The sequence below is a fragment of the Trichinella spiralis genome (assembly GCF_000181795.1).
Source record: "Trichinella spiralis strain ISS 195 chromosome Unknown Scfld2, whole genome shotgun sequence".
Classification (NCBI taxonomy): domain Eukaryota; kingdom Metazoa; phylum Nematoda; class Enoplea; order Trichinellida; family Trichinellidae; genus Trichinella; species Trichinella spiralis.
Genome location: NW_003526941.1, coordinates 7,710,841 through 7,721,162, shown reverse-complemented (window position 1 = coordinate 7,721,162; position 10,322 = coordinate 7,710,841). Strand labels below are relative to the sequence as shown.

At 34.1% G+C, this 10,322-nt stretch overlaps 3 protein-coding genes across 3 annotated transcripts in view; 1 reads left to right on the top strand and 2 right to left on the bottom strand.

Annotated features, from left to right (window-relative positions):
• Tsp_06751 (tropomyosin) overlaps window positions 1–590 on the bottom strand; it is a 1,982-nt gene extending 1,392 nt beyond the window's left edge. The window contains exon 1 of the mRNA XM_003380545.1: window positions 497–590. Coding sequence (XP_003380593.1) covers window positions 497–590 — 94 coding nt within the window. The remainder of the gene's footprint in view (window positions 1–496) is intronic.
• A 4,254-nt stretch (window positions 591–4,844) lies between these two features.
• Tsp_06750 (conserved hypothetical protein) lies at window positions 4,845–5,164 on the top strand. Its single transcript, XM_003380544.1, has 2 exons — window positions 4,845–4,921; window positions 5,095–5,164. The coding sequence occupies exons 1-2, from the start codon at window positions 4,845–4,847 to the stop codon at window positions 5,162–5,164; spliced, it is 147 nt and encodes a 48-aa protein (XP_003380592.1).
• A 646-nt stretch (window positions 5,165–5,810) lies between these two features.
• On the bottom strand, window positions 5,811–7,751 carry Tsp_06749 (hypothetical protein). The gene is made up of 6 exons (XM_003380543.1): window positions 7,678–7,751; window positions 7,380–7,530; window positions 7,033–7,188; window positions 6,710–6,868; window positions 6,498–6,506; window positions 5,811–6,350 (listed from the first exon to the last, which is right to left on the bottom strand). Exons 1-6 carry the CDS (start codon window positions 7,749–7,751, stop codon window positions 5,811–5,813), a joined length of 1,089 nt encoding a protein of 362 aa, XP_003380591.1.
• Window positions 7,752–10,322: the final 2,571 nt, after the last annotated feature.

Sequence of the window (10,322 nt, the reverse complement as noted above, 5' to 3'; positions counted from 1 at the left end):
AAAACTATTTGAAAATTCAAAACTGACCTTGACTTTACAATTCAGTCAAAATATAAACTATCTGGCAGAAAACGCCATAATAAAAACATTGATTTAGTCAAAACACGCCTACGCACGTTTGGATTTGTGATTTCAAAATTCAAAAATGCCCTACATAAATGGAAGTTGCTTTCTTATACAAAAAGACGCATTGAATTGAATAATTTGGAAGTGACAGCTTGTTCAGCTAATGAAAAAAAAGATTTTCGATAGAAGCTGATGTGCTCAATGGACAGAGGCAACGCTCGCAGTATTAAAAGTGGTTTAAGGGCGACAGAAATACTTTATGAAGATGAACTCTTACCTAGTCACAACCTAATATAAAAGTCAAAAGATGGAATTTCGCAGTGAAAAATATCTTACTTACATTTTACAATATAACAAGCTTAACTAACTCAATTTAACATAGTAATTAACTTCGCCCTTTCGAATTCAGTCTTACAGAATCAAGACAAACAATAAACCGCACATACTTTTTCTCTTTCATTGTTCAGCCTCATGCCGTCCGCATTTTGCTTCGCGTCGACAGCGTTTTCACTTTTTTTCTTCATTGTTTACATCTGTAAAAATGTTAAGCTTTAAATCAAAAATGTTGTCGCTTCATCTCGTAGTAAAAGTAACAACAAATTGAAAACTGAATTTTCAAATTTAATAATTAACTAATTTTACTTAAACGGTAACGTTCAGAAATAAGTACAAACTAATTTGAAAAAAAGTAACACAAATAGAAACAAGGAGGAATTACTTTGGAGCAACTTAAAATCGACTTCAGCAGCTATTCAGCGTCATGAACTCACAGAACGTTTTACAACGCTACCACTTGCAACGTAGTCAAACGAACGAGTGCGCCCTAACTGACAATAAGGCACATTTATAGCGATCGTTATTTGCATAGTGCAGCGTTCAAAACCGGTTTTTGTGCATTGGAACTTCTTACTGAGGATAAATTCTACTAATAACGACTATTTGAAAATTCGAAAATGACCTCGACGTTTACAATTCACTTAAATTATAAACTATCTGGCAGAAAACGCCATAATAAAAACATTGACTTAGTCAAAACACACCGCTTGTTTCAATTTGAGATTTCAAAATTCAAAAATGCCCTACATAAATGGAAGTTTACTTCTAATACAAAAAGACGCATTGAACTGAATAACTTGGAAGTGACAGCTTGTTCAGCTAATGAAAAAAAAGATTTTCGATAGAAGCAGATGTGCTCAATGGACAGAGGCAACGCTCGCAGTATTAAAAGTGGTTTAAGGGCGATAGAAATACTTTATGAAAATGAACTCTTACCTAGTCACAACCTAATATGAAAGTCTAAAGATGGAATTTCGCAGCAAAAAATACCTTATTTACATCTTACATGCCACAAACCTAAGTAACTTAATTAAAAATAGGAATTAAGTTCGCCGTTTCGAATTCAGTTTCCCAGAATCAAGACAACAAGAAACCGCACATACTTTTTCTCTTGTATTATTCTGCTTCGTGCCGTTCGCGTTTCACTCGTGTCGACAGCGTTTTCACTTTTTTTCATTTTGGTTCATATCTGTAAAAACGTTAAATGTAAAATCAAAAATGTTCTCGCTTTATCACGAAGAAAAAGTAGCAACAATTTAAAAACTGCATTTAGAAATATAATAATTATCTGTTTTTTAATTCAAAGATAATTATTTAAAAATGAGTATTTAAATGATTCGAGAAAAAGTAACACAAGTAGAAAGAAGGAGGAATTACTTTTCAGCAATTGAAAATCGACTTCAGCAACTATTCAGCGTCATGAACTCGGAGAACGTTTTACAACGCTACCACTTGCCACGTAGTCAAACGAACGAGTGCGCCCTAACTGACGATAAGGCACCTTAATGGCGATCGTTATTTGCATAGCTGAGCGTTCAAAACCGGTTTTTGCGCATTGGAACTTCTTACTGAGGAAAAATTCTACCAATAAGGACTATTTGAAAATTCAAAAATGACCTCGATATTTACAATTCAGTCAAAATATAAACTATCTGGCAAAAAACGCCATAATAAAAACAATGACTTAGTCAAAACACCCCTTCGCATGTTTCAATTTGAGATTCCAAAATTCAAAAATGCCCCACATAAATGGAAGTTGATTTCTTATACAAAATGACGCTTTCAATTGAATAATTTGCAAATGACAGCTTGTTTAGCTAATGAAAAGTGTGATTTTCGATGGACTATGATACAGATAATGCTACTTGAAGCCTAACTAAATTAAATAAACTGAGGCACACCCTTACCCTTTTCAAGTATTCCTAGCCGAAGTTAGCATAATTGGGATCCACCGGAAACCTCATTTCTCTGTTGTGTTGTGTTGTTCTACTTGGTGTGGTCCTCAACGCAATCTCTTCTCAATATGAATTGCATAAATGCGGGTACAGAGCACTGCTAACAATCGGGCCAATGAGGATAATCAAAAAGCAAACAAGCTTAACCTTTCTCATTACTGCTATCGATAACTGATATAATTTTTCATCAGCAGTATAATTGGAATGCAATGCCTAAGTGAGGAAAAATTGACGTGGAAAATGGCAAAAATTACACCTTTTTTTATCATCCTCCTATGAAATGTTGTAAAGAACATGAAATAAAAATTTATAAAAGCTGTCTAAATTTATATAAGATGCTCACTTAGAAGCTAAATTTTGTGAAAGTAATCATGATTTGAGAAAAAAATTTCAGATGGACGGGAAAATTGAACAAACATATGTATTTTGATCACTATTCAAAAAGTGAAAAATAATGGTGGAGTACATGGGAGGACAGAAAGTTAAAAGCACAAGGAGTAAAAAACCCAAATAACTTGGTGTGCGGATTTATGTATTACACATTTCTGTTGAAAAATTACACTGGATACTTTGTTTTCAATTGTACAATTTTTATAATTGTGTTATATACCAAATTATTGCCACTTACCAAACGCAGTCGCTTCTCATTGTTCAATTCTGATCTTCTTTTAGTGTTGATTTGAAAAATAAAAATGAAAAAACAACGAACGACTGAGTTGGCATTAGAAATTGTATTTTAGACGCATTTGAATATCAAAACGCACCACGTCACTCATGGCGTCAATCTGAAATTATTTCAAATAAGGTCACAAAGCAAACAATAATGAGCTCGTATGCAAATTTACATGCTCTCCTACTGATAATTTTTCATCGCGTTCTATTTACTTAACTGAAACAATAGTACAGGAGAATGTTTAAATGTGAATGCTAAGGCGATGATTTCAAGCAACATTTTTTATCGTTAACATTCATTCCAAATTATTTATTAATATTTTGATTTAAAGTATTACAATTCAAATGAATACATACAATAAAATCACATAAAATATACATTCATTATACAATGATGACATTCAGGAACACATTTGAAAGAATACGGTAGACTGATAGCAGACAAACTGGTAAATTCAACCAATGACAGCGATTTGAAAATTCAAAAATGACCTACATAAATGGAAACGATCACCAGAAAGTTCCCGCCAAAATTTAAACACTGACTATGTTTGGAGTCAATAAAAATTTACGCAGTTCGAACGAAAACTGTGATAGTCAGAATATGTTTTGTCGTCAAAATTTGAAATGAACCAAAACAAATGTGGAAATGAAGTCTGAAATTTATCAGAACTCCAAGCAGTATTACAAATTGTTATCAGATTATATGTGAATAAAGTGCAACTATATTAGAAAATGCAAATTGCTTAATCAAGTTGAAAACGGTCAAGGCATATGTTAGACAGCAGACAGCGGGCTTTACGGTGGTAGACCTCATTTATAATTGTGAAGAAAAATTAGCGCTCACCGACTACGCAAAATATCAAATCATAGCGGCTGTTTTCAATTTGACATCACAGTACTTGATAATGAAATTTCTACTTATAATGCATTTGAGGTATAATTTAAAGTGTTCAACGTAATTAATTATGATTATGTCGAACACTTTTAACAATCAATCTATTAGAATTAGAATTTTAAATTATTTCAATGATTATTCAAGAAAATAAGCAAGTCTTTCAGTGCCTGAAATTTTAAACTGAAAATAGTTGTTTCACTTGTTGGGAAAAGTTTTACTCAGAAAATATTCAATAAGATTATTATTAATTTTAATAAAATTAAATGAAAATTCATTTTTCCGACAGTACCACAGAACATAAAGATTAATTAATAATTACCTTTTACCTTTTGCTGCTTCTTTCACCCTTTTTCGATGTGTTTCAAGTTTTCTAATAAAACTGCTGATTTTTCATTTTCTGCAAACATTATGAGCACGACTTCTATATAAACATCGCAGCTGTGAACGGAAAATGATACAAAGTAAAATATTAATCGAAAAAACGACTTCTGTTCATGTTTGACTAGTCAACTACTTTGCGATATTCCTATCTGTGATTTGGCAATCAATATACCGTATATTATTGCATCGTGAAAATTTTTAACTGTATTGCAAGAATCAATTTTGACAACACAATTTAAGTGGAATATACAGAATAATTATTAATTTCTATTTGCTCCACAGATACTGTTACAAATAGAATACATTTTTAATTTTTCATTAATACGTACAGTTGTTTTCCTTTTGTTTTGAATTTTTCTATTAATGTATTATTTGGCTATCAAATTTGTATCGCTAAAAGTTTCTTTATGTTTAGTATAGATAAACTGAAAATGAAATAAATTATTTTACAAATTATGGAGATTTATTCTTTCTGTTTATTTCATTGTATTGTAAAAACTCTTCTATGTGTATTTAAATGTATATCTTCCAGTAAAATGACCAGAAAATTAGATTTTCAATTTTATACACTTTCAAGTGACAAGTTGAGCTATAAAGTTCCGCAGGTACAGAGGTACAAAGGTTGTCATGTCGTTGGCAGCATCACAAATGAATGTTGGCTTTATAAATTATATCGCATTTGCATTGTATAGCATTAAATAATAGCATTGGAATTCCTTTTGGGAAAATTTGCAATTATTTTATGCTGTTCAATTCAAGATTTCTGTCAATCAAACTTACTTGCAGAGCAAGCAAAGTAAAATCTGATGAAAAACAACCAACAACTGCTTATTATGGAATTATTATAAACATTTAAAACAGCTCTGTAATGGAAAAATGAATAGTTTCACTTTTTACAATAAACATGCAAAATTGTGTTTCTCAAAGAATTACACTATCAATGAGTGCAAGTGGTGATAGAATTTCAGCATTCATCGTGTAGTAAAACCTACAGTGGCGACAGTGATTAGCAACCAACACTTCTATGAAGCATATATACTTAGAAGAATAGCATGAGCTTGAAGATTGCTTTGGTCATTTCTTGGTGGAACGATTACAGAAACGATTGAACAAAATAACAATGAAATCAAGAGTGAACCTACGGTCTAAGGCTAATATTGCGAAGTTTTTTCTTTTTTAGAAATTACCGGAATTATTATTTAGTCAACATTTGAATTTAACCAATATTAAAATCTTACCTCCATAAAATAGCGATTTTGAAAGTATAAAATCAGAGCAGAGCTTCGCTTGAAATTTTATCAAAAAACGTCACATATTTGATATAATGTTGCTGTCGATGTATCTCCTTAAAATTGTACATGATTATCTGAAACTGTAGATAATAAGATAAGATAAGATAAATTAGCATTATACTAGTGGCATGTATAAATTTGGCGTTTGGAAGGAATATTTTATTTTTACCGGATAAATAAATAAGAGATGAATAAATCGACTTTTTTGTTTTAAAAAGAAGTCTCTTTCGGCGCTTGAACAATATCTGCACAACAGTGTGTGCTTGTGTCAAAATTCTGCGGTGGCGTGAGGTGGACATTTTCTGCACTTTTTGTTTCCGCTGAGCCATGTCCAGTGTCCGTCGACAGTTCAGGAGATGATGTCTGAACCCACTTGACCAGGGTAGAAACTTTTTTATTACCTTCAGCAATTCTTTCACAAGTGGACGGCATTATTGGGAAATGGAGTGCGTTGTTTTGAAAGAGTCGTTTCGCCTCCATGTACGGCATAGCTTCTGGAAGTAGTGTAAACGCAGGCTGAAATGGCTTGTATTTTCCTCGCCGTCTTTTTAACACCGCTCTTGCTGACAATACAACGGCAAAAATTATGACCGAAAAAATCAGCAAGCAAATTAAAATTAACACAGCTAACGATGCTGTTCTACTGCTGACAGTCGCAATAACTGGACATTGCATTGAACTAATGTCTGCTGTTTCGATGATATCCAGAAAACAGCTGTATTTGCCGGACTTTAAAAATTCGAAACACACCTGAAAGTACAGTTAAGAAAATACAGTAAGTTTAAAGCAAATGAAGTGCAAAAGGAAGATTCAGAAACAATTTCTGAAATGCTCCAATTGGCCAAGCAGAACACAAAAATTATCCACAGATTAAAAGGTCAGCAACAGGAAGCATACCCTGGTGACCTTAAAGCCAAAAATAAAAATAAAAAACGAACATAATTATTCCCAAATCGCATTAGCAGTTCAATTTGCAAAGTATAAAGGGAAAATAGCAAAAGAGTATTCAAATGTTTTAGTTGGTCATTCTGAAATGCACATGCCATAAAGATGTAAAAAAATATATATATATATATTTAGAATTTCAAAATTGTACATTTGTTGCTTACTTTTATGCTTTCGGTAGAATTGCGATGATGATCGTCGTTGGACAGATCAGAACTGCCGTTGCGAAAATGAACTGACACAGGCCAAAAGTCGAAACCGATCAGTCGTCGTTCATTCTTGTTTGAAAGAACAAAACTGAGAAGCCAGACAGTTTGCAAAATCTGAAAATGGAATAATAGCATTTTCAAAGTCACGTAAAGGGAATTATTTGTTTAAAAAAATCATACAAAATACAATGCAAAGCACCAGTTGCAATGATTTCAAGCGGGCATTGCAATTGTAGGAGATAATCTGAGAGATTGTCGGATTTGAATAAACTGCTTACCTCGACGGTGAGATCAAGCTCCATGGGTGATGTACAGCTGTTCAAGAAACCGATAATAGTCGCTTTGCCGAGCTTTTCCAAGTTAACCGCACAATTGAATGCCGACTGTTGAACAATGCAAGGCAGAGTGTTGACCATGATGGTTTCAGCTGCCATCTGAACAAGACATCTCTCACCGCTTCAACGTCGCCTCTGGAGCTAAAATCGACGAGAAAAGCAGCAAAAGCTTTTCCACTTTTCGCTTTTTTATTATTTTATTTCAAATCGCACGTTCAGTTCCAGACCTTGACGTTTGTATCAAGCAAGCAGCAGGTAAAATTGCTTGTGACCAGCGTGTTTTTTCTGACCTTCCCAAACAGGAAATTAGCGTTGGCTTTTGTCCAGGGTCGATGCGGTCTCTGTTGTCGCCAACAACGCATCAATTGTTTCAATATGCTAGCAATTTCAGGGCCTGTCTGTCCATTGTACATGTTCTGGCCAGCAAGCGATGCCAAAAGCCTGGCTAATTCAAAAAATGAAAAAAAGCGCCAGCTGCTTCAAATCGATAGCGATTTGTGGCCGACTACATCAGTCCCCAGAGAAGATTGACAAGGACAACATGGGCAATTGTATTGTTCAATTATTAAAAGCACCACAGAAAATCACAGGGTCAGTGATGTTGCTCTGAATATGCATTTTCTCAATCTTATTTCACCATTGCCATACCATAATCGGCCCATTGCCTGTCATTCAACTTTGCAAACAGAATCATCGTTATCAGTTCGACAACAACTGCAATAGCAGATCTAAATGAAAACTAAAACAAATAAAATCATGGAAAAAGATTCATGGTAAACGAATGGATTAATCCACGCTAAATTGTTAAATTAATTTTAATTTTATATATTTTTACTGCACTGTTCATCATGTTTACATTTTACTGAAAAGAATTTTTACAAGTTTCACAATTTAATAAATTTAAATTTATGTAACGAACATTTTATGAATAAAAAAATGTCACTACGACACTTTCTCACGCACACGCACACACCTACACAGTCGTTCGCATACGCTTAATTCAATCACCAACCGAAAAACTGTGATTCATTCAGTAAAACTAAAACTTAATTTTGAATAGCAACAAAAAGATAAGATTTCACAGATTGATTTAAGTTCTTTCATATCAGTTCTTCATAAATGATTTATAGGAACAACAAGAATGATGATGATGAAGCGCATTTTATTATTAAATGATAACATACTTACCTCTGAGCTGTACTATGCCATGATATAATAATGACTGTTGAATAATTTGTTGGAAAATAAAACTTTCACACTATCCACTAACAGTATCCTCTCTCTTGGAGTGTTTAATTTCCCAACTGTCAACTTGCAAAAGTGAAGAAGAGTAGTGGTGGTCGCAATTGTCTGTTTGCTGAAATTGTTTGCCCAAAGCGGACGTACATTCACTTGTTAAAGCTTCAGTATAGGAAGAACAGCATTTTTCGAAAAAAAAGAAGAAAAGAAATGATACCTTGCGGTATAAAAGAGCACTTTCCTCTTGTATTATTACTCTTGATGAACACTTTGTGCTATGCAACCAGCGACGAAGATGAAGAAGCAAAGGTGAGGGATTTTTTCCAATTTTTAATAATTCAAAATATTTAATTTTACAAGCTAAAAATGCAAAAATCATCATAATCGAATCATATGACTTAAAAAATAGAATAATAATTAATCAAAAAGTGGCAATTCTTACATGTTACAGAATGATCACATTCATAATTGAAATCGCATCGTTCTGGGTGATTTTTTTTCCACATTTACGTCATCAACCATTAAAGCTTCAGTGTGTTTTCCATTTAAGCGTTGTTTGTCTAGTTAGTTGACTGATAACAAACTGAAATTAACAAGAAAATGCATTCACAAATCCTACTCGCAAATAACTGCATATCTTATTATTATTATTATTTAAAATCAATTCTATTCAAAAAATCAAATCAAATCAAATCAGTGGTAACAATAATTTACATTCAATGTGCACTAATTGTTGCTTGTTGAATAATTTCATTTTTGAAAATTCCAAACTGAACAATTTTGCCAGTATGTATGTTTCAGTTAGAAGCATGTTTGAAACAATACGACGAAGAAGGACGCAAAACGATGTCCAGAGTCGTTGCCATTCAACGCAATTTGTTTCAAGACTTTAACGATCAAAGTGTTAAAAATTTCAATGAGATCAGCTGCCGTGCTCAGGATTGGCTGTGCAACGTCCGTCATAAATTGCAAGCAGTCAGTGTGGAAAATATAACTGATGAATATTCAAAAATCGCTCGGACGAATATTTTGCATCGAACTGGCCCATGTGCAAATGGTTCGCTTTGGTCAGCAGCTCAGACTGAACTGACTCGGATGCTTCGAATCTACAACAAGGAAATATGCGCTTTGAATGACGCTGCCAAAGATTGTTCCGTCAAATGGTCCCTCTATTCGGATATTTTCAACAAACTTGCAAATGCTTCAAATCCACTGCTGCTTCTTTACATTTGGCAAGAGTGGAGAGAAATAGAAAATCTTGGTCAAATGAGAGCCAGTTTTGCCACCGCGTATGGTGCATTAAAAAATGCTAGCATTGGAGCAGGCTACGCTGATCTGGGCGACTGGTGGCGACACGCTTATAGTACAACGGAAAATTTTGATGTTGAAAATGCATCACGAACAATATTTTACGATCTGTTGCCTTTGTACGAAGAGTTGCACGCCTACGTGAAGCATAAATTAGCTAATAGAAATTCACTGTACATTCCACTGATCGGAAGTCATCTGGTTCAGAGCCTGTTCGGAGACCAATGGCAACAGCTGTATCGTTGGACCAGGCCAGATAAATCACTACCAAATTTGGACATAACTGCAGTACTGAAAGAGACGTACAGATCAGTGTCGCACATGTTTGACGAAATAAAAAAGTACTTTTCCGATATTGGGCTTCACGGAGAGATAATTTGCAGAACAAGTTGCATGTATGAAAAGCCACCCAAAGATGCTAAACTACATCCCATATGCAAGCCAACATTCTATGATCTTTACGATGACAATGATGACTGGTCGTACACAGTAACCATGTGCGGACAGATTGATTCCAATACGATGGGTGAAATGTTCCGCCTAATTGGTCAAGGTATATATGCCCGCGAGTACAGTGAACAAAAGATGTACTTTCGCCAGCCAGCTAATGGGGGCCTGTTCAGTGCTATCGGTGAAGCAATCGCTTTGTCATACTTTCAACCGAAGACATTAAACGAAACGTACAA

What these genes read in the sequence shown, in the direction of transcription:
- Tsp_06750 (XM_003380544.1), top strand. Translation starts at nt 4,845, where the DNA reads ATGACCAGAAAATTAGATTTTCAATTTTATACACTTTCAAGTGACAAG. An exon ending in AAAGTTCCGCAGGTACAGAG is followed by an intron (nt 4,922 to 5,094) that starts GTACAAAGGTTG and finishes ACTTACTTGCAG; the next exon opens with AGCAAGCAAAGTAAAATCTG.
- Tsp_06749 (XM_003380543.1), bottom strand. Translation starts at nt 7,751, where the DNA reads ATGGGCCGATTATGGTATGGCAATGGTGAAATAAGATTGAGAAAATGC. An exon ending in CTAATTTCCTGTTTGGGAAG is followed by an intron (nt 7,189 to 7,379) that starts GTCAGAAAAAAC and finishes TGTCTTGTTCAG; the next exon opens with ATGGCAGCTGAAACCATCAT. An exon ending in AGCTTGATCTCACCGTCGAG is followed by an intron (nt 6,869 to 7,032) that starts GTAAGCAGTTTA and finishes TTCCATTTTCAG; the next exon opens with ATTTTGCAAACTGTCTGGCT.